Raw genomic sequence first — 21925 nt, 5'->3', positions numbered from 1 at the left:
GACCAGTCTGTTACTCTGGATTCTGTTGCAGACCAGACTGTCTCAGTCTATCACACAGAGGCAGGCTGCAGTCCCCAACCTCTAGGCTGAGGCCCAGCACCAGTCCATGGTCTGTTAGGAAACGGGCGGTGCATTTCCACCTGAGCTCTGCACCACCCTCCCCCCATCCATGACACCCATCCCCCTATCCCTGGTCTGTGGGAAAATTGTCTTGCATGAATCGGTCCCTGGTGCCAAAAAGGTTGGGGACCACTGGATGCAAGGGTGGGGATTACCAGCCCACAGCTCTAAAGCTACATGTCCCATTAAATTCTTTATGTTTCACCAGGTGCGGTGGCTCACGCCTGTAATCCTAGCTCTCTGGGAGGCCGAAGCAGGCGGATTGTTTGAGCTTAGGAGTTCGAAACCAGCCTGAGCAAGAGCGAGACCCCGTCTCTACTAAAAATAGAAAGAAATTAATTGGACAACTAAAAATATATAGAAAAAATTAGCTGGGCATGGTGGTGCATGCCTGTAGTCCCAGCTACTGGGGAGGCTGAGGCAGGAGGATCGCTTGAGCCCAGGAGTTTGAGGTTGCTGTGAGCGAGGATGACGCCACGGCACTCTAGCCTGGGCAACACAGTGAGACTCTGTCTCAAAAAAAAAAAAAAAAATTCTTTATGTTTCCCTTGAAACAAATATAAAGGGAAGACACATCGTCCCAAACTTAAACTAAACAATAATGGGACTTACCATGAATAAGGACATAATGCGACCTGTATTTTGCCACTGAGTATACTGATCAGCTTATAAAAATTAGAGAAAAGGAGTGGTTATGGCAGAATGGGGAGTTGGGACATAATTATGACCTATTGCTGAGGGTCCCGACTTTGGGCAGGGTGGCCAATCCACAAAGCGGTCATGAAATCAAAGCACTGAGGAGTGGATGACTCACCAAGGCTGGGTTTGCTTGAGCCTTTTCTTTTTGAAATTTATAGAACCCTTCTTGCTAACGAGTGTGTGGGGCCAACCAATGTCACAGCCCAGACCCATGCTCCCTCCCCATCCGCCCACCCTTACCCAGGAGGCTGAGATTGCGAGCAGTGACCCCTGAATGTTCCAAGCAACATTTCCTAGGAGCCAAATGTCAATGCCCCCAGCATGCTTCCAAGAGCCTCCTCAGGTACCAGCCACAGTCCCCAGCACCCAGCCTCCATTCCCCAAGTACTCACTTGGACTGAGTCTGTTTTGTGATGTTGCGGATGGTGGCCCCTTCCTTGCCAATGATGGCACCCACATACTGGGTGGGCACCAGGAGCCGAAGGGGAATATCCACCTGCTGCTGTTTGGCTTGGGCCCCTGCTGCCACAGGTGAGCCCTGGCGGGGCTGACCCCGGGAGCCAAAGCCTCCTCGGCGCCCGTTCTCAGGACCCTGTGCTATCTGCTCATCAGGAATGTAGGAGACCTTCAGGGCATGGTTCTCCAACTGGTGGCCATTCAGTTTCATGATGGCTCTGGGGATAGATGAAGAGTCTACGGGTCATGCCTATCCAAGCCAATCACATCAGGTGCTCTCCTCTGGCAAAGCACTCTACAGAGTTACAACTTGGAACACACTCAAAAAAGGGAGAAAACCACCTGCCCACCACCCCCACCTCCACCTTCAAGGACCTTCCAGTTTAAATGGCATCAAAGACATCAAGGAAAAGCAAATAGATATAGTGATTCCTGACATTTGGTTGGGATTTATTGTTCTCAAAGGCTTTCCATTTAGATGATCAGAGAGATGGGCTCCCAGTCCAACAGGGAGTATAGGGTGCTCCCAGTTTAAAAAGGAAGACTAAGCACAGATCTCAAAGAACTCCCATGTCAGTGGGAGAGCATACCATGTACCTGAAAGGGCTCGACAACGCTGACACATACACCTTCTGGATTGAAGAGTCCTACCAAAATGCTAACTACTACAAAATCCTAATCTTATATTAGGCTGTTAAGTATGAAATGTCGAATTTCCTTAAGTACTAAGTTAGACAGTTAATACTGCTGACATTTACTTTCACACTTCTTATATTATTTTTATTGTGAAGAAACACCCTCAATTTTTTAAACACACAGTTTGGCTTGTGATTATCTTTCAAATTTTTTTTTTTTTTTAGAGCAATCTTTGTGAAATCACAGACAAATAAAAGAATTTGTGTAATTTTCAAGCATGAGTTCCATCATGGAACCGATGCAGCACAGATAGCTCAAAATACCAATAAAGTGTTTGGGAAGGATGCAGCTACTGAACGCAGTGTGTCAATGGTTTGAGAAGTTCTGTTCTGGTGACTTTCATCTTGAAAATGAGCCACGTGGGCAACCTAAGACCAAGGTAGATGATGATGAGCAGAAAGCTGTAGTGGACGCGAATCCGTCTCAACCTACCCATGAATTAGCAGCAAGGTTGGACATTACTATTCCAACAATATTGGACCATTTGAAACAGATCAACAAGGTAAAGAATCTGGACAGACGGGTACCGCATGAATTAAATGAGTGTCAGAAGAGAAATTGTCTCGAAGCTTGTCTTTCTTTGCTGTCAAGACATAAAGGCGAACCATTTCTACACCATATTGTTATGTGTGATGAAAAAGGGATTCTTTTTGATAATCACAAGCGTTGGGCACAATGGTTGGATAAAGACAAAGAAAGTGCTGAAACACAGTCCAAAACCAAATATTCATCAAAAAAAGCTAATGGTGTCTATTTGGTGGTTCAGTGCTGGAATTATCCACTATAGCTTCACGAAATGGTCAATCCATTACAGCAGATGTCTACTGCAACCAGCTGGATGAAATAATGAGGATGCCTGTGATTAAACAGCCGAGACTGGTCAACAGAGACAGGTCACTCTTGCAAGACAAAGTTCCACCAAATGTTGCACAAACAACGCTGCTAAAACTACAGAGGCTGGACTTGGAAATTTTCTGTCATCCATTGCATTCACCAACTGACTACCACTGCTTCTTCCAGGCTTTGGCCCACTTCTTGCAAGAAAAAATATTCAATGCTCAACAAGCTGCGGAAAATACCTTTCACAATTTCATTGCCGCTCAATCTCCAGGCTTCTTCACTTGCTGACATAAACAAGCAACTGTTAAGATGGCAAAACTGTGTGGATAGTTTAGGTACATACTTTGATTAATTGTACAGCTTCTTGTTTAAGATATAATAAACTAAACTTTTGATTTGAAATCAGATATTTCATATTTAATGACCTAAGAGCTAATGAAAACAAGGTCAAAAGAGACTGAAATATATTAATATGTATGCAGAATCCAAATGTTAATCTGGCCCTGCCATACCCTAATGAAATGTAGGACAAAAACATTCAATTAAGTTAGAGCACCAGTATTCCAATCTTAACTCCACTGCTCACTAGTTACGTGAACTGGGTAACTCACAACTTAGTCTAGACCTAAGTCTCATCAGCTATAAAGTGGGAAATTGATATTAATACCTGTGCCCTGCCTACCTTATGGCTAGTACATTTAGGTCTGTGATCCATATTGAGTTTTGTGTGTATGTATGGTGTTATGGTAGGGCATTCAATTCATCTTTTTACCTGTGAATATCATTAAATTGCCCCAGTACCATTTGTTGAAAAGACTGTTTCTTTCCCATTGAACTTTCTTAGCACATATGTTTAAAAGAAGAAAAAAAAACCCAGGTGATCATAAATGTAAGGCCTTATTTCTAGACTCTCAATTCTGTGCCATCGATCTATGTCTATCTTGATGCGACTACCACATTGATTTGATTACCGTAGATTTGAAATAAATTTTCAAATCTGGAAGTTAATGTCTTCTAACTTTGTTCTTATTCAAGATTTTTATGGTTATTCTGGGTCCCTTGCATTACCTCACACTGAATCTTAGGATCAGCTTGTCAGTTTCAGCCAAAACTTCATTCTTATAGGACTCATGTAAGAATCACATGCAAACTCATGGGATAAATTAAGGGATTTGTTGTTTTTAAACCTCTTGAGAGTCTGGCACCTCTCTTGGTTAATGAAAACTACATGGAAAATAAGGAAGAACCGGAGACAGAATGGATTGCTCATCCCTTGGAGACTAGAGTCTCAGTGTTTGGGAGATCTGTAAATAGGGCTGAATAAGATCGAAGGGAGGGGACAAGCATCAACCATTCCCAAGGCTGGCAGTGGTTATTAGAAATGTTAGCAAGCAACAACAGGCAATAAGGAATGAGCAAGTGCTGACATGATCTTTACAGTCGGGCAAAGGATCTTACATGGCTACAAGGGGCAGCAGGAATCTCTGAAAAATTCCGAGCCCGGGAGGTATGAAAAAGAAAACGGTAGGCGTTTGAGAAAGTGGTGGGATTTTACAAAGTATTGCTAGCTTGGAGGAGGCAGCACATGAAGAAGCAAGAAAAACACCAAAAGCACAATGTAACAAAAGCCTATAACCAGGTCAGATGTGATTTTAAATGAGTAATGCACAAAATAGGCAGTCTGTCTATACCAGTGGGTGAGAATCCTAATTAACTGCTCAACCAAAGGGATAAGGAGCTAGAAATTGTGGGTGCGATGGGACTGGGAGGATCTTACCAAATCCTCAACTGGGTTCACAATCATCACTGCAATGAAATGTCTGCCCCGCATGGCAACTTCAACGAACCCTTTTTAAACCCCGCAGTTCCCCCTCACCATCACTAGATGGCGCCATGAACACAGCAAAGGACCCCGCGGCGCCGGGCAACCAGAGACTATCTGAAATGGACCTTTTCTCTGACTTCCCACTTCCCCTGGGAAGGCTTTGGGTCCCTCCTTTCAATGTATTTTGCTGTCAATCCAGAAGAGTTTCTGAACCTTTGAGATCCCTGAAACAAAGGACACGAAGGAGACACACCCTGAAAAAACCCTTTAAGGGAGTCTGGGTTTGGCTGGCCCACAATCTGAGGCCAGCTGGGGACCCCAGCCTGCCTGGACCCCCGATGGAAGCACAGGGACCCTGGAAGCAGAGGGACCCGGCTCCCAACACCACACAGAGACCCCCGCAGCCCCACTTTCCCGGTCACTCACTGCCTGGTCTGCTCCCGGTTGGAGTAGGTGACATTCACCACTGCCGTCTCACTCTCGGTGTTCACTGCAGAGTAAACAGAGGCTGGCATCAGAGCAGGGAAATCTGGAGGCCCCACTATCGAATTCCAACCCCAACCTTCCATGTTCTGAGGTCAAGCAGGCATTAAACTTGGCCAGGAGTCGTGGCTCACGCCTGTAACCCTAGCACTCTGGGAGGCTGAGGCAGGAGGATGGCTCAGGGTCAGGAGTTCAAGACCAGCCTGAGCAAGAGTGAGATCCCGTCTCTACTGAAAATAGAAATCAGCTGGGCAACTAAAAATATACAGAAAAAATTAGCCAGGCGTGGTGGTTCACGCCTGTAATCCTAGCACTCTGGGAGGCTGAGGCGGGAGGATCGCTCAAGGTCAGGAGTTCAAGACCAGCCTGAGCAAGAGTGAGATCCCGTCTCTACTAAAAATAGAAAGAAATTAGCTGGACAACTAAAAATATATATATAAATAAAAAAATTAGCCGGGCATGGTGGCGCATGCCTGTAGTGCCAGCTACTCGGGAGGCTGAGGCAGAAGGATTACTTGAGCCCAGGAGTCTGAAGTTGCTGTCAGCTAGGCTGATGCCACGGCACTCTAGCCCAGGCAATAGAGCAAGACTCTGTCTCAAAAAAGAAGGCATTAAACTTAGGAAATACTAGAATGAAGAGGCAAAAAAAAACATTTTCTCTTGAGACCGCTTTCACCTGGGCTACTGGAAAATTCAAATTAATCTTCTTGCATTTTCCTTTGGTTTTCTCGCCCTGCTCCCAAGGGAGTGGGTATATAAAAGGGTGTAGCTGCCATATCAGCAGTTGTACAGCAGGGCAACCACCACCACACACACACACCAACCTGGGAGTCAATTTCCCTGTAGAAAGTTAAACTAAAGTAGTGAAAAATCAACACATACTGGGTGAGATTAGCAATTTATAGAAGTAAACATCCTAAGAAAAGGTCTGCAAAGATATGGCTAAAGATGCATAGGGAACACCCAAATCCATTCTAGAGGCCTTTATATCCTCAAGGACACAGTGTATTAACTCAGCCAAATGGACTGACAGGAGTGGCTGTTGTGGAGTCTAGAAGGAAAAATAAAAGAATCTATCTGCATCTTTTCCAGGAAAAAGGATTTCCTGCCTTGAGTATTCCAAACATCTTGGCAGTGAACATGGACACACTGGGCCACTGTAGCTTCGGGATTCTAGCCATTAATCCCATCAAGCTCCTTAGCTCTAACTATGAGCATCTTTTGACTTTCATCTGATTCCTCATCTACTCTTTTCCTACATAGAGGAGAATGGGCTGGCAAAGCTGATAATAGCATTCCAAGCAATCCGGGCAAATATTTTTCACTTCCAATTAAAAATTAACCTCCCCGGGCCAGGCGTGGTGGCTCACACCTGTAATCCTAGCACTCTGGGAGGCAGAGGCGGAGGATCACCCGAGCTCAGGAGTTGGAGACCAGCCTAAGCAAGAGCGAGACCCTGTCTCTACTAAAAATAGAAAAATTCGTTGGGCGTCATGGTGTGTGCCTATAGTGCCAGTAACCCAGAAGGCTGAGACAGGAGTATCCCCTGAGCCCAGGAGTTTGAGGGTGCAGTGAGCTACGATGATGCCACTGCACTCTACCCAGGATGACAGAGTGAGACTCTGTCTCAAAAAATAAAAAAATAACGTCTCTTACGTATCGATGTATTGTGAACTAGGGTCCCCTGGGCTTGCTCAACCTTGGGACACAAGCCTCTGCTCCCACAACACTGAGGAGAGATAAGACACTACAGTGCAGACCACTCTTCACCCCTCAGGCCTGCCCACCTTAGGGAGGAGGAAGGTCCTGCAAGAACAATCTTCCAGTGACTGGAAATACAGTAGTGAACCAACAAAACCTCTGCCTTCCCAGAGCATGTGTCCCAGTAGAGGGAGACAACAATAAGCATGATAAATAAGCAAATTCCATAGAACATTTGACAGCAATGAGCGCCATGGAGAAATAAACATCAGGCTGAAGAGGATGGAGTGGGGGCAGTTTTAAATAGGGTAGATCTCACTTAGCGACATCTAAACAGACTCAAGGACTTCCTTTATTGTCCAACAAAGTCAAACATTTCCCATACTATTCTCTCCAGGTAGCAGATACCCTTCCAGATACAGCTCCCCACCTCCCCAGTGAGCCTTGGGTAAATTTGAACCGGTGTTGACTCCTGCTGCAGTTCTCAGTGAAGCTCAGCATGCACTTGCTCCCAAGCCACTGCTCAATCTTACTCTCTATTTGCCCAGGAGTGACTTATTCATTAGTCAAAGCTGTGAACAGTACCGGGCAGTGGTTATCAGTGGGTCCATTTGTGTCCTGGTATTTATGATAACAGGCAAGCTACAGGATTAGGGCAGGTTAGAACCTGTTTGACAGATTCAGCACTTTACCTTCGGGCAGACGAAGAGTGTCATCATTTATAATCACTTAGAGCTTGCCCCTTTCCACAAAGAATTTGGAGATGAGTATTTAAATCTCAAAAAGTGAGATTTCTTGAGATCTCCAAACCTTAACCAGTATCAAGACCACTTTATGTCCAACCAAAACCATTCCGCATTTTATTGAGGCTCATTTCCTCGGAAAAGAATTTGTAATCTTCATAATGGAGAAACATCCAAAAAAAAGCAAACTTTTTATGACCTAGAATTCCTTATTATTTTTCCTTCTGTGGGCCCACTCTTCATTGATTTTGCCTACCCATCGAACTATATTAACTAAGTAATAAATCCTCTCTGCTTTTCATTTTAATTGACCAAAGACATAGGCAGCTGCCAATCAGAACTTCTAACAAGAAAGTAATGACCAGTTGACTATTCCAGCCAAAAACAAGAAATAATGAAGCTTTTAAAGTAAAAGGGCTACAGACTTACCGAGGTTGAATACACAATTTCTATTCTTAAACTATTTCTAAAATCTTGGGGCATCCACTTCTACCTTGGTTGATCCCTAAGAGCCTAGAGATTCCATGTTGGGAAGGAGTGGCTTTGTTCAAGCCGCCTGCTAAACAGAAGAGAAACCTGGTTCCAGTGCCAAGCAGCAGAGCCAAAGCCAAGGACAGGTGTCTGGGCTCCAAGGCCAGTGTATCTCCCTCTCTTTCTCCTTTTTTTGGTCTCCAGGTAGATTCAATCGTGGAAAGTAAAGCAGAGCAGGTCCCCCAAATACCCTCCTCACCTGGCCCACAGCCCACTCTTACCTTGCTCGCAGCTCTCTACTGTACCATACTGAGCCAGTAGGCTGTCCAGGACCTGGAAGCATGGAGGAAGGAGGAAAGGTACTCTGAGCATCCCAGGAGTGTTGCAAAGTAGCCACTGGACACCTCACACCCCAAAGCAGTGGGCACCAGCAGAGCCACAGGTGGGGCTGAGTATTATTACCTGTTCAGTTTGCCCTTTCTGAGGTACTAACGCTGAGGGGTATCTGGAATGTACTTGAGCTATGTACATAAAGGGCTTTTGGGAAAGCAGAACTGGGCTACCTGGGTTCTACATCAACTTCTGCTGTCACCAAGTTTAGGGCTCAGGGAACACCCTTCCCACCTCCCTAATGCCTCTTACCGCTAGGACATCCCAAAAGGTGGAGTTCTGGATTAAGGGTGAGACCCAGTGGGGACATTCTAGCCCAGACCAGAACCTCCCCAGCCATTTCTGCCAACTCAGGCAGAATGATGCAGACTTCCTTCCTAGGCTCCACTAACCAACCCCATTGAGTTTCCCTCAAACTTACCTCCCATCGGAGCTGGGGTGGAATATTTCGGATCTGAATTTTCCGACTCCTGAAATTAAAGAGGGAACAGTTAGAGAAAGCTCTGGATGCTTCAGGATCCTGTGACCTTAATTTCTAATCCTTGTCCCAGTTTCTTTCTCCCTACATTCTGCTCACCAATACCACAGTCTTAGAATCTAAGAATGGTAACCTCTTAGGAATGGAGTAGGGATGCCTCACTTAAGAGACCAAAATTATTATCCGTGCTACCACAGACAAGAATGCAGAATCAGACGGCGGCAAGCATCCACAAATCCCTAAAAAAAAAAATCACAGCTGTTTTGTTTGTCTCACTATTTTCTCACTCATTCCTTTATTCAGCAAGCATCTTATCACTACTCTGTTCCAGGCACTAGAAATACAAGCTAAATAAGACATAATTAATGATTAATTAATCTAACAACTATTTAGTTGGTATCTACTTCACGCAGTACTTTGTTCCACATGCTGGAGACACAGCAATCAAGAAAACAGACAAGGCCGGGCGCGGTGGCTCACGCCTGTAATCCTAGCTCTCTGGGAGGCCCAGGCGGGCGGATTGTTTGAGCTCAGGAGTTCGAAACCAGCCTGAGCAAGAGCGATACCCCGTCTCTACTAAAAATAGAAAGAAATTAATCGGACAACTAAAAATACATAGAAAAAATTAGCTGGGCATGGTGGCGCATGCCTGTAGTCCCAGCTACTCAGGAGGCTGAGGCAGAAGGATCGCTTGAGCCCAGGAGTTTGAGGTTGCTGTGAGCTAGGATGACGCCACAGCACTCTAGCCCGGGCAACGCAGTGAGACTCTGTCTCAAAAAAAAAAAAGAAAACAGACAAAATGCCTGGCCTCGAGGTGCTTAGTTTATTAGGGGAGACATCATATGCAAAGTACAGCAAGATGACGGTGCAAGGGGTAAGCCTTTGGCACGGATAGGGATTTCAACCTATGTTCCACTTACCAGCACTGATCTTAAAAGATTATTTAACTTCTTTGAGGCTCAGCTTCCTCCTTTGTAAAACAGGGAAATTACCTATTCAGAGTGGTAGGTGGTGTTAGGAAGTATTTATAGAGTTTAGCAAAAGGCTTGGACTCAGTACTTCAACTGTGCAAACAGGTGCATCTGTAATATATCGGTGGATGGGACTGATTAATGAGTGATAAACAGGGCACATAACTCAGCGTAATGAACACCTCCCCATCCCAGTTAACTATATGGTACTTTCTTCTTACCTTTTCCCATCTTTTCCCATTTTAAAATGCCTCTTAAAAGTTGTGATTTTCCCCGAGGAAGGCTTTCAGGTTCAGGGTTGACTCCCAGGGCAATTGCTCACCTCCCAAATCAGTGCCTAAATCCCTGGGTTTAAGACTTTTAAATTGACTTGATGTGCTGGTCAATTATCATCGATGTCTTTGTATATCCTTAATCACAAACCCTTAGTTCAAGGAGAAGGTCCAAGAAATTCTAGTGGCTAGAACAAAAGCAAAAGCTGAACTAGAAAGTAAGTTAACCTGCCTTAACCTGCCCCAGATTAAGCCACTTAAGATTCAGGCCTCAGTATTCCCACCTGATAGGCAGTGGGGACTGTGCCAGCTCAGGCCAAGCTGGGGGGAGGGGGGAATCGAAACACAAGGGACCAGGGAAAGGGGATGCTAAAGTCCTAGCTGTGAGTGTGTCACCCTTGGCTGTCCTGGGCCAGCTCACTTCACCCCTCAAATGTCTCCAGCTGTAAAATGGAATAAGCAGGGTCTCTAAGATCCATCCTAACTTGGCAATTCTGTGTGGAGAGTCTTTATCCATACAACATGTTACGGAAATCTCTTCCTGGGATGAAATAACTTGGTGAAGAGACGATGTAAGTGTTTAAGAGAACCTTTGTGCCTGTCTTCTTTGGTCTGCCCATCAGCTTGACCTAAGGAGGTCAGATTATAGCAGATGGAATAGTACAGATCAAAAACAAATCCAGTTCCAGGTCCTCGCATCCCACCAGGGCACTTTTTTGTGATTCCATTCATTGGCCAAGTGGGAGCACCACATCTGCCCTTGTGAGTGATTCCCCACACAACTCCTTTGGTGACCAAATGGACAGACTGAAAGTGCAAGAACCCTCACAATAAAGGCCAAACTGCTGGAGAGTTGGGGGAACAAAATGATCACACCATTGGAAGACTGAGAACACTGACCTAGCTTAACACCCGTAACAGGTATTGCCCACCTGCAGTGAGCACTTCTGGATGAGGGGCAGGGCGGTGGGGGCTGCCTGCCTGGGAGTTCAAACCAATAAGGGCCTACATCAACCCCAGGAGCTTAGCAGCCCAGTTTGAAGTGTGCTCTTCCAAGATGGTCCCTTAGTGTAATCTAAGGTCAAAGGTCAAAAATTCCCTCTCACTTCGAACTCCCAGTTTTAGGGGCTTTCTTTTCATTGGGGGCGGAGAAGGGAGGGAAAGAGGGGTGGCAATGTTGAAATCAAATCTCTGCTGGGATGTTAATCCATATCCTGAAAGCAATGGCAGGCAGATTGTCTGGAATGTCTGGAATGTTCCAGGAGAGGGAGGGGGGAGGAGGGCAGGGCCACCCAACCAATGAAAGAAAAGACGTCCTGGCAGCCCTCCCCCACCCTCAACCAGCAGAGACTCACCCAGCCCTCCAGGGCACACACCTCACCCTGGGAACCCACTCCAGGCCCCTCCAGGCCTCCTTCCGGCAAAGCCCCCAGCCCTGATTAAAACACAACAGGCAGGGCAGGGAGGCACAGAGGCCATGAAGAACCTTTGTCTTTTAAGCCCTTGGCCTGGTTTCTATTAAGTATGGTGCTACCTAATTTCTTTCAGGCCCAAAGCACATGGGGCGTTGCTGAGAACTGTAACCCGCATTCCCTTTCCTAGGTCTCTGTCTCATTCATTCCACACACACTTAGAGAAAGAAGGCCCAGTGTGGGCTGGACCAGAGTGCGCTGAGGACTTGGGAGGATCCAGCGGGAAGCTAAGAGCGCCCTGGCTGGTTTCTTCCTAGCTCTGTGCCTTAGTTACCTCCTGTGGAACTTGGAAGAGGCGTTTGTGAGGTCTTAAAAGACAAGATGTGTGAAGCAGGGTGCCTGCCAGGTAGTAAGTGCTCAATCCATGACCCAGTCCCTGGAGGCAGGTGTCCAGACCAGCATGCAAAGAGGCAGGCAGGCAGGGCTAACAATGAGCCGCTTAGCAGGATGGTAAGAGTTGTTAAAGTATTTAAAGACTTCAGTACTGAAGGGAAAATAGTGGGAAATACCACTGCCTAGAGTCCAGTCCAGCAGACCAGCTCCTACCAGGGTTAAGCAGTGTCTTTGCCCTACAGGTAATAGGGCAATACCCCCTGAGCATTTTCTATATTCCTTGAGTGCCTAAACCAACAGCCATCATTCAGAAAAGGAAAAGAGAACTCCCAGAGTTCATTAACTCCCCTCACCCTCCTGTAGCTGATAAATCCGTTTATTGAAAGAATGAAGCTGCCAGCCCCTGGCAATAACGGCAAGGGCTGCACCAGCCTAGTTATTTCCCTGGGTGCCAACATGCTGTGGCTTCTGGTGCCCTCCGCCTGCCCTGATCCAGAGTAGTTATCCGGTCCTACGGGGTGGTAACTACAGAGGACCCGCCTCTCTGACGCTGCCAGGCCAAGCAGTGGGCATGAGGGCCACAGAGACTGAGTGACCATCCTTTGAAAACCCAGGGGAGATTCAGGAGAGGGTAGAGGGAGAAAGCATCCTTGCCACAGCCTAAGAGGCTAAGTAGGAAGTAAGAGATTTAGGAAGCACAGACAGGGAGCTGGGCCTGGGACAAGGCTGAGAACTCTCCCTGGCCTGGGAGCTCTCTCATCCTTTCACACTCAAGAGTTCAGAGAATTGTCACGACTTGGACTGCAGGGGAAGGAAACCAGGTCACAATAGGGAGGAGCCTAACTTTAAAGGAAGGGAACATTCAGGGAATACTAGAGCGGTGCTTACCAGATGCCAGGCTCTGAGATTCATCGTCTCATATAACCTTCCCATCACCCACGAAGGTGGCATCTGGGCTGTTTTACAGACCAGGGCCCTGAGACGGGGAGGTTGAGCCACTAACAGCAGGAGCCAGGATTTGAGCCCAACGTCTGTCTGATTCCAGGCTCTTTGCACTGACCCTGTATTGCCTTTCTGATGGCATGAAGGAGACAAAAAGCCTTTGCCAAAGTACTCTCATGTTAGGCAGGAGGACAAAATGAAAATACGAAGAGTTCAGACAACACAGTGAACAGTGGGCTTGCTGCATGGGTGTTGCTATCCAGTAAGTCAAAACATCCCACCTATAATTCTTTAAGCTGTTAACTTGTTTTTGCAGCTGCACATTTCCACAGTTAGTTTCACAGTGATCCTATGGCATACTGAACACCGATTAGATATTTGATGCCATTGAGACGTTATCGTTCATCTTTTAAAATCATACTGTGATCTGTAAAGTTCTTATATTTTAGATATACATATTGAAATAGTTAAAAATAAAATGACATGTCTAGGATTTGCTTCAAAATAATCAGGGGGTGGGGAAAAATGAAAACATACTGGATTAATTGGTAATTGTTAGATCTAAGTGATGGGTGGTACGAACCGGGTTTCTTACATTATCCTCTCTACATGTTTGTATTTCTTTCCACAATAAAAAGGTAAAAACAAAAACAAAATAAAGGTAATTTTAGCTCACCCAGTTCTGAAGTCAAAGGTTCCAAAATAACAGAAATTCATTAAGACTAGTCTGAACTAACGTTTTCCTATTGGTGTTTTATTTAGCAAGAATTCGTCACCTGGTGAGGAACTTACCAGTGGCTAAGAGATATGGGCTGGGGTCCGGTGGAGGAAGGAACAGATGCACTAGATGGGACCCTGTCAGAATGAGGCCTCCCCAGAGGGCAGAGTGTACATGGGAAACAGGGACCCCAGGTCTTGGGGGTAAGGAGGACTGAAAACAGCCCCTGAGAGTGAGATTTTTCTAATCCCCTGCAAACCTGCTCCTTTCTGCTTTCATACACAGAAGGGAGGGTGCCATCTTCAATCATGTTGATGGCCTCACCTCTCTGGAGTGAGGAGTTCCTTTAAACCAGGGTGGGGCAAGCCAGTTGAAGGCAAGGAGGAGAGTAAGGAAGGCAGCAGCAGGTTTTGGAATCTCCTCAAGCTTGGGGCCCCTAATCCTTCCAGGGCCCCTGGCATGAGTCAAGCCTGGACTTTCATCTCTGTAAGAGAAGTAGGATTAAACTGGGATCTTCAGATTAGATCCTTCACCTCCACCCCTCCCCCAGGCCAAGCTTCCGGCTCCATGTGTGGTCCTGGGCAAGTCAAGCCCTCAACTCTCTGGACCTCAGTTTCTCATATCTAGGAAACAAGGAGTAGGATTAGTCCATCTTACAGGGTCTTGTGTCCCCAGACAAGGATCAACCCTGTCTACCCACAGGGAAACACTTCTTAATAGTGATTTTCTGTGCACTAATGGTCTGAATAACTGGTTCTTAAGCTTTCTTTTTTTTTTTTTGAGAAGGTTCCCATTGGGAATGTGATGAAAAGCAAGAACACACCACCAGAAAAATGCAAACAATTTGCACACAATTTCAAGATTTCAGGGGTTAATAATGAAGACTTTGGAACCCATCCATAACCCCAAAGTTTAGATACACTCCCCTGCCCCTCGGCCCCCATCTACACGTTTAACTTCATCCCAATGATGTCCATGTCTTCAGTCAAGCTCACAGGCATCTCAAAACAAGGGGAAGGAACTAGCCCAAGGCCATTGGAAACAAAGCTAGCCAGGGAAGTGGGGCTGGGGTTACAACTCAGATGCTGGAAGAGTGAGAAACAAAGATGTTTAAACCTGGAGAGACACACCACTTAACCTAACAGGTACCAACTTCTAGTCAGTGGTCAAAAAGGCGGTTACGGTTTCTGGAGAGACTGCAACTGCTCAGAGCCATTCATTCCACAGATGTTGCCTTGGCAGCTACGATGTGCTGGGCCTGTACTGTCCACACAGGAGCCACTCAAGCACATGTGGCTGCGGAGCACTGGCAATGTGGCTAGTGCAACTGAGGAACCAAAATTTTCAATTTTATTTAAGTGTTTACATAATTTAACTTTTTTTTTTTCAACTGTAAACTTTATGAAGTCTAAACAACTTCATAAAGTTTATAAGGCTGTGTCTAAACTTTGGGGTTAGCATCTGAATTTTGGAATGGGCTCTAAAATAAAGTACAAGCTGGATTCCTAAGACTTTAGGACCCCCCTAAAAGACAAAATGTCTCATTAATAATTACTTACATTGATTGCATATTGAAATAATTTTTCGATATACTGGGTTAAACATATCTTTTAAATTAACTTCACCTGTTTCTTTTTTAATGCGGCTGTTGGAAAATTAAAACTTTAGGTAAGTGGCTCAGATCCCATTTATATCAGACATAGCCAGGCATTGAGCTACCTCACTGAACAGAGTGACAGGCACAGGCTCCTGCTCTCCCAGAGTTTACAGTCCAGCAGGGAACCCGGTTTCGTTTGGTTTGGTTTGGTGTAAGAGAAGAGAACGGACAAGGTTAATTGGGGTGAGGAGGGCTGTCCACTGGACCCCTTCAGAAGTGGGTGATTCTGTGACTCTTCAGCAAGAGGGTCCCATGTGGCTGACACTGGAGCAGAAGCACCCTCCCAAAGCTGGCCCCCTCCCAGCTGTTCCTCCTGACTATAAGTTGCCGAAGTCCCAACCTCTGCCTTTTCTAGAAGATCACCACTGACTCAGTCCTCCCTCTCCACCCCTCCTCCTTATCCCTATAGGGTGGAGAGGTGGTGGAAAAAAAAGAAAAATAATTGTCCAGGAAAACTTCTGAAGGGGGCGGACCTGGCACGCTTCAGGCATGGCAGTAGCTGAGAAAGGGGGCGGGGCCGGGGAGGGGAGGAGAAGCTGGCACCATGCCCAGGGCTCTGTGCCAGGCTGATCCAGAGGCAGGGCAGCCAGACAGGCGGGCCGTCGAGTGGCAGGCGGGCAGGGGTAGGGGTTGGAAAATACTGACCTACTGGGAAGCGTGGGACCAGGCAGAGCAGATGCCACCACTAAGAAGAAATCCATTGTGGGGGGAACTGGAAGGCCAGGACACCACCAGAACACCTCTGTGACGCCGTGCACAAGGTCTTTTAAATGTATTTGGCACACATGTGCATGCACACACACCCCTTAACCCATCACCAAGAAGCTCCAGTTGAAGAAAATCAGATGCACACATGGAAGCAGAAAGGAGAGGGGTAAACCCAAGTCTGCAAGGATCCTAAATAGTCACTCTCACTTCATACATGGAGAAACTGAGGCTCAGAGAAGGGAACAGACTTGTCAACTTGGAGGCAGGACTAGAATTCAGCTCTTCTCCTAGGTTGTTTGTGCTCATTTCACCAAATTATGCTGCTTTCTCTCTGAAGAGAAGCGTTAATACAGCAGAAGCTTGTATGGCCCCGACGTCAGTAGCAGGAAAAGTGCCCATATTCTATATGGCTAAGTGCGTGCCAACTGGCTTTTACTGCATGCGGCTCTAATTTGGGCACAGGATCTAACTTGCAGAAGAGCTAACTACCCTATAATACGGCTGGATGGCTGTCAGATTTGTTAGCAGGGTAAAACAGTAGTCACCAAAAGTTTTCATCTTGCAAAATGTCATCTAGGTCTCGGGTAGGCAAAGCAGCAAAAGTGTGCAAGGTGTGAAAGGGGGGTAGAAAGCAAAACTTTGCTCAATTCGCATATCTCAGAAATAAATGCTTTAACAAGCAAGCCCCCAGGTTTTTTTCTTGCCCATCTGGGCAGCACGAGGAGGCCAAAACAGAAGCTCTGGGACAGCCCAGATCTTTCTAGACAAATCCAAGTCTGCCTGGGCCAACTGCTACCCTCTCCCAGCAGCTAGCTGTCTGCCTAGACTCTTGCCCTTTAACCTTAGAGTGGTTCCTGAAGGAGAGCTGGAGCAAAGAGATGGGGGGGAGAGATGTGGAGAAACTACAATAAACCTTAAGTGTGGGGACAAATGGAACGAGGTGACCCAATGTGGGCAGTACAGTTGAGCCTTCCCGCTGGAGGCAGAGATGTGGGGGGCTGGAGAATTAACCCTCAGGGACATTGCTCACCATCCCTCTCTGGCTGGCAGTGGAAGAGTCTCCAGGATCTTCTTTGGGGTGAGGAAGGTTAATAAGCTGACACAGGAAAAGGTGCAGGGAGGGCAGAAAGAACATCTCCGGTCCCAGCCTCACCTCACTGGAGCTGCTGGTTTAGCTCCGGCCGTGACGGTGTGAGCATCCCTCCAGAGAGCTGAAGAGCCCACTGGTTGGGGCACTCTGGGGCCCAGAAACCTGGCTGAGGATGGAGCTACTGCATCCTCAGGGATGCCTGGGAAACGGAGAGACGGGGGTCTCTCCTCAGAGGGGAACAGCGAGCTTGAACAACCCAGCTTCTCAAGACAAGGATTTTGAGGTGTAAATCTCAGAAGGAAAGGAAACTAGATCTGCCTCAAAAGAAATCAGTCTTCTGCAACTCCCAACACTGCTCTGAGAAAAAGACCCTACTGGAAACAGAGCGGTCCTTGGAATCCTTAGTGTTCCCTGTGTAAGGATGATAATGTATCTGCATATACATTTAAAAAATAACTTAATCTCTCCTATTAGTCTAGAGAATCTCTGGTTGTGTCCCTCGAGGGATCCAACAGAGACCTGTTGGTGGTCAGAAACCTAAGGAGGCTGGGTGTTTGTGTCTTCCTAGCGGCGTAGTTCTTCATCAGAACAGCTCTCCTGGGACAGGGATGCCCTTCCTGAGTTCGGCCTGGCTTGGGGTGGGGCAAAATACCCTCTCTGTAGAGGTCTTTCTCCCCAGGCCAGGGATTCTGTCTGGGTGGATTGACGGTGCCCTCTCTAAGATGGTTCGACCCATCCTCGGGCAGGAAAGGGCAGGTCTCCACGAGCCAAGAGGCCTCCAAGAGGCCGTAAGCCGCACGCGCAAGGCCTTCCATGGTTGGGGAGCGGCGGGCGGCGGCAGGGCGGGCAACTGAGGAGGAGGAGGAAGGAGGAGGAGGAGGAGAGGTGCCTGGAAGGGCGGCGGCAGCTGGGGCTGGGGGAGGGGAGTGCGCCGCGGCCTGCCCGGCTGAAGCGGGCGCCGCCTGCGCCCCGTGGGGCGGCCCCTTCCCCAGCCGCTCTCACCTCACCCGGGGGAGCTGAGCTCTCACCCTCCCACCCCAGGCTCTGGGTGGGCTGAGGCTGCAGAGCGCTAGGAGGGGGACAGAAGATGCCCCCCGCTGCCTCTGCTGCAGGGCTCAGTACAGTCCAGAATGTTCTGCCGCCAAAGACCTCTTGGTACCCCGACTCGCTCCAAACCTGTCCAGCGGGGCTCGGGGGCCCTCGGCTACCCGCGCTGGGCCCCGAGGGGGAGGGGACCCGCGCCGGGGGCTGCTGGGTGGGGGTGGGGACCAGGACTTTGCCCTTTGTCTCTCTCCAGAGCCACCGGCCGGCAGAAACCCGACCCCATGGCGAAGCCAGGCAGCCAGCGAGGGCCAGGCTCCCCCTCCGGGGTCCTTTAGTAAATCCAGACCCGACCTCCCTGTGGTCAGGGCCGTGACTGAGGTGGTCCTGTGGGGGAGGGGGCTTCCCGCCTGCACACAGGCCTGCAAGCATTTAAGTGGGAACCGGTTGGGGGTAGGGAGCCAGGGAGCCGGCTAGAGGCTGGAAGTGGGGCCGGGGCCGCAGAAGCTGGAGGGGAGAAAATGGCCCGGGAGGCGGCATTCCTTAGAGACCTCGGCTGGGCTGCTGGAGGAGGCAGGCCGGGGCAGGGAGGCCTCCCACTGAGAGGGCAGGAACTGAGAGGCCTGGGAGTGGGGAGGGGGCACGGAACTTAGGAGCCTTCCGGAGCCTGGAGAGAAAAGAACCCTCTCCTCTCCTCCCGGGGCAGGTCCCCACCGCCTTCTGGGAGGCCCTACACTGAGTTACACGTAGAAGAGCCATACTCGCCCCCATGTACAGTAGGCCATTTGTCTGGGGGTGAGAATGACCTGTCAGCCCTTTTGGGGTGTCATCACTTAATGATCGTATTAATAACTCACCTTTGCATAGCACTTTAGAGTTTACAAAGTACTTCTTTACACACACCCTCTCCTATGAACCTGGGAGTGACCTGACCTCAAGAGACGGACCTGAGCCTCTCAACAACCGAGAGAGACTGAGAATATTATTATTTTCATTCTGCAGGTCAGAAAAGAGGCTCAGAGAGGTCAAGTGACTAGCCTAAGGTGACACTAGCCAGATAAATGTCAGTACATCATGCAGCCTGCTCCTGCTTGCCAGGAAAAAAAGGTAAATGGGTTCTTGCTCCTTAGAAACTAACATGTATAAACTATGAATTATGATTCTGTAGGCATGTAACAAAGGTCAACTCTTTGTCCCTTCCTCCAGGGAGGAGGGAAGAGGGAGAACGGAGGGGAGGGGAAGCATCTCAATCCCTGCCCTTTCCCCCAAGCTCCCATTTTCCCCTGGGTTGAACCCAAACAAAAGGGGGGGGAGGGCAGGGAATCAGCCAAAAGCTCCAGCCCTGGTGCCTTCCAGAAGTGTCAAAGGATGGAGGCTCTTAGAACTCAAAATACTTATCCAGCTTATTTCATGAGGTTTCTGGAGATGGGGGAAGATTCAGGTGAGGAAACAGAGGCCCAGAAAAAGAGAAACTAACCGCTAATCCCACAGCTTACACATCTGGGAAAGGAAAGGCTGAGGCTGGTGCCTAAATCCTAACCCCACTCAGGTCTTTCTTTCCTCCACTTCGCTCAGCTTCCCCACTGTGGGTTATTCCATTCCAGCAGCAGAACTCTCGTTTCCCATCTTAGCTATCCAGACAAGGGGAGAAGCTTTAGACCCATTTATCTCAATTTTCTTCAACCACTCAAGATGGCCTGAAAATGGCAACCTCAAGAGGAAAATACAATGCAAAGCAGGTATGAAAGGCCAAGGGGAGGAAGGAGGCTTAGAGCAGGGAGGAGTTCATGTTAGGCATGTTTTTATTTGCTAAGCTCTTTTTTCTCCTCCAAAAAAGATCAAGAAAAACTCAACCTCTCTGAGTGCCACAGGATCACCTGGTTCCCTTGTTCTAAGAATATGTGAAAGAATGTCCTTGGCTAAGTTCTTCTTCTACAGTTTCTTCTGTAGAATGAAGATAATACCTTTTGGGTTCTTACTGGGATTCAGTGAAGTAACAGTGCCAAGCTCTGAGTAGACAGATACTCAATAAATGCTCCTATAATTATAGAAGGAGCTCGTTTGACCCTTATCACCTTGCACAGTGCTCAGGAACAAAGATGTTCAGTAAGGGAAATAAACAGGGACAGCCGCTCTGCCTACCTGAGCGCCTCATTTCTGTGACTTCTTGCTGCCCTCCGTCTTCTAAATGAATTGTCTGCCCAAAACAGCTCACACACACGGCTCTTAATCCACTCCTCTGGTTTTTCTGCCTAGGCTCCAAAACCCAGCTTAGTGCCAAGCTTCCATCCTTTCTGAGTTGCTGAGGTTGTGGGCCTCCAATGTTAGTGTATGGACTCCTGGCCTCTGAGCTGTCCCTCAGCTTTTCCCGGATCTTAAGTGAAAGCTTTTCCTGGATCTAAAGTCCCTGCTGGAGGACAGGGACTTCATCTTGTACCTCCCTCTTTTGGGAGACTCCCTCTCTTGACCCCTATGCCTCCCCTCCCCACCTCAAAAAGGAGACCCAATAATGCTAAAGACCCAATAAATAATCAATATTTTATGCAGGACAGGGGATCAGGCAAAGGCTCCCATTTTCTTTAGGGTAAAGAGGTAACCACCATGTGTGAAAAGGCAAAACTGGCAATGGATTTTAAATGGCCATTTTTTGAATCCCAGCATTACTAGTCATTGAAAATGGCCAGAAAAGGGGAAATAGGGAATTACTGAATGGGTACATAGTTTCAGTTTTGCACGATGAAGAGAATTCTAAAGACAGATGGAGGTGACGGTTGCATAACAATGTGAATCACTTCACTGTACACTTAAAGATGGTTAAGATGCTAAATTTTACCTTTTGTGTATTTTATAATTAAATATTTTAAAAATACTTCCCCTGCTTTTGGCTTGGTATGGTGGCTCACGCCTGTAATCCTAGCACTCTGGGAGGCCGAGGAAGCAGGAGGATTGCTTGAGGTGTCAGGAGTTTGAGCCCAGCCTGAGCAAGAACAAGAACCCCTCTCTACTAAAAATAGAAAAATTAGCCAGATGTGGTGTACATGCCTGTAGTCCCAGCTACTCGGGAGGCTGAAGAAAGAGAATCACTTGAGCCTAGGAGTTTGAGGTTGCAGTGAGCTATGATGATACCACTGCACTCTACCCAGAGTGAAAGAGACTCTGCCTCCAAAACAAACAAACAAACAAAAAAACCCTCCTACTTTGGATTGAGCAAATAAAAATTTTAAAAGGAAAAAAATACCAAGGATAAAGGGGAAAAACCTAAATGCTTCCAGAGAAAAATCATATTACAAATTATATTTCTTCCCATCTCCACTGTAAGACCAAGGTCTTTCACTTGTTCCCTGTTGTATTTCTAGTACCTAGCAAAGGACACGTCATGCAATAGTAGACTCTTAATAGATAAAGTAAATGGATGAATGCATGCATGCATGAATGAACTAATGCATGTTTACCGGTACCAATCTTTGCAGTAATATGCAAGCTATCACAGAAGTCGGCACCATCTTGTTAAATATTTTCTCCCCAGGCTTTTGGTTGTAATTATTTATTTATTCTTTTACAAACATCTGAAAACTGAGAAATATTTATTTTTAAATTATTTTAAATGGCCAATGACTAAGTGACAAGGACCCCACACATTCTCCCAGGCTAAAGTTGCTGACCGTGGGAATTTTAAGAGGAGAGCAAAGGAGCTTGGGCCTAGACAGTCGGCATTCCTCTTTTAGTTAGAAGTTAAAAGGAAACTACACATTCAAGATGGCCAGCAAGAGGGGCAAGGGAAGGAGAGTGAAACAAAGAATTATCTCAGACATATGAGCA

General features: G+C 47.3%; 1 protein-coding gene across 3 annotated transcripts in view; it reads right to left on the bottom strand.

Annotated features, from left to right (window-relative positions):
* IGF2BP1 (insulin-like growth factor 2 mRNA binding protein 1) overlaps positions 1-21925 on the bottom strand; it is a 41147-nt gene that overhangs the window by 8291 nt on the left and 10931 nt on the right. For 2 of the 3 annotated variants that reach the window (XM_012660077.1, XM_012660084.1), the window contains exons 3-6: positions 8846-8894; positions 8316-8367; positions 5063-5126; positions 1212-1493 (exon numbers count right to left, since the gene is read on the bottom strand). In XM_012660077.1, the coding sequence (XP_012515531.1) occupies positions 1212-1493; positions 5063-5126; positions 8316-8367; positions 8846-8894 (447 nt within the window). The remainder of the gene's footprint in view (positions 1-1211; positions 1494-5062; positions 5127-8315; positions 8368-8845; positions 8895-21925) is intronic. The other variant, XM_012660091.1, reaches the window with a different exon arrangement.

Source organism: Propithecus coquereli, unplaced genomic scaffold, assembly GCF_000956105.1.
Source record: "Propithecus coquereli isolate 6110/MARCELLA unplaced genomic scaffold, Pcoq_1.0 Scaffold119, whole genome shotgun sequence".
NCBI lineage: Eukaryota > Metazoa > Chordata > Mammalia > Primates > Indriidae > Propithecus > Propithecus coquereli.
The sequence above is the reverse complement of the archived record's forward strand: the minus strand, read 5'-3'. Positions and strand labels throughout refer to the sequence as shown.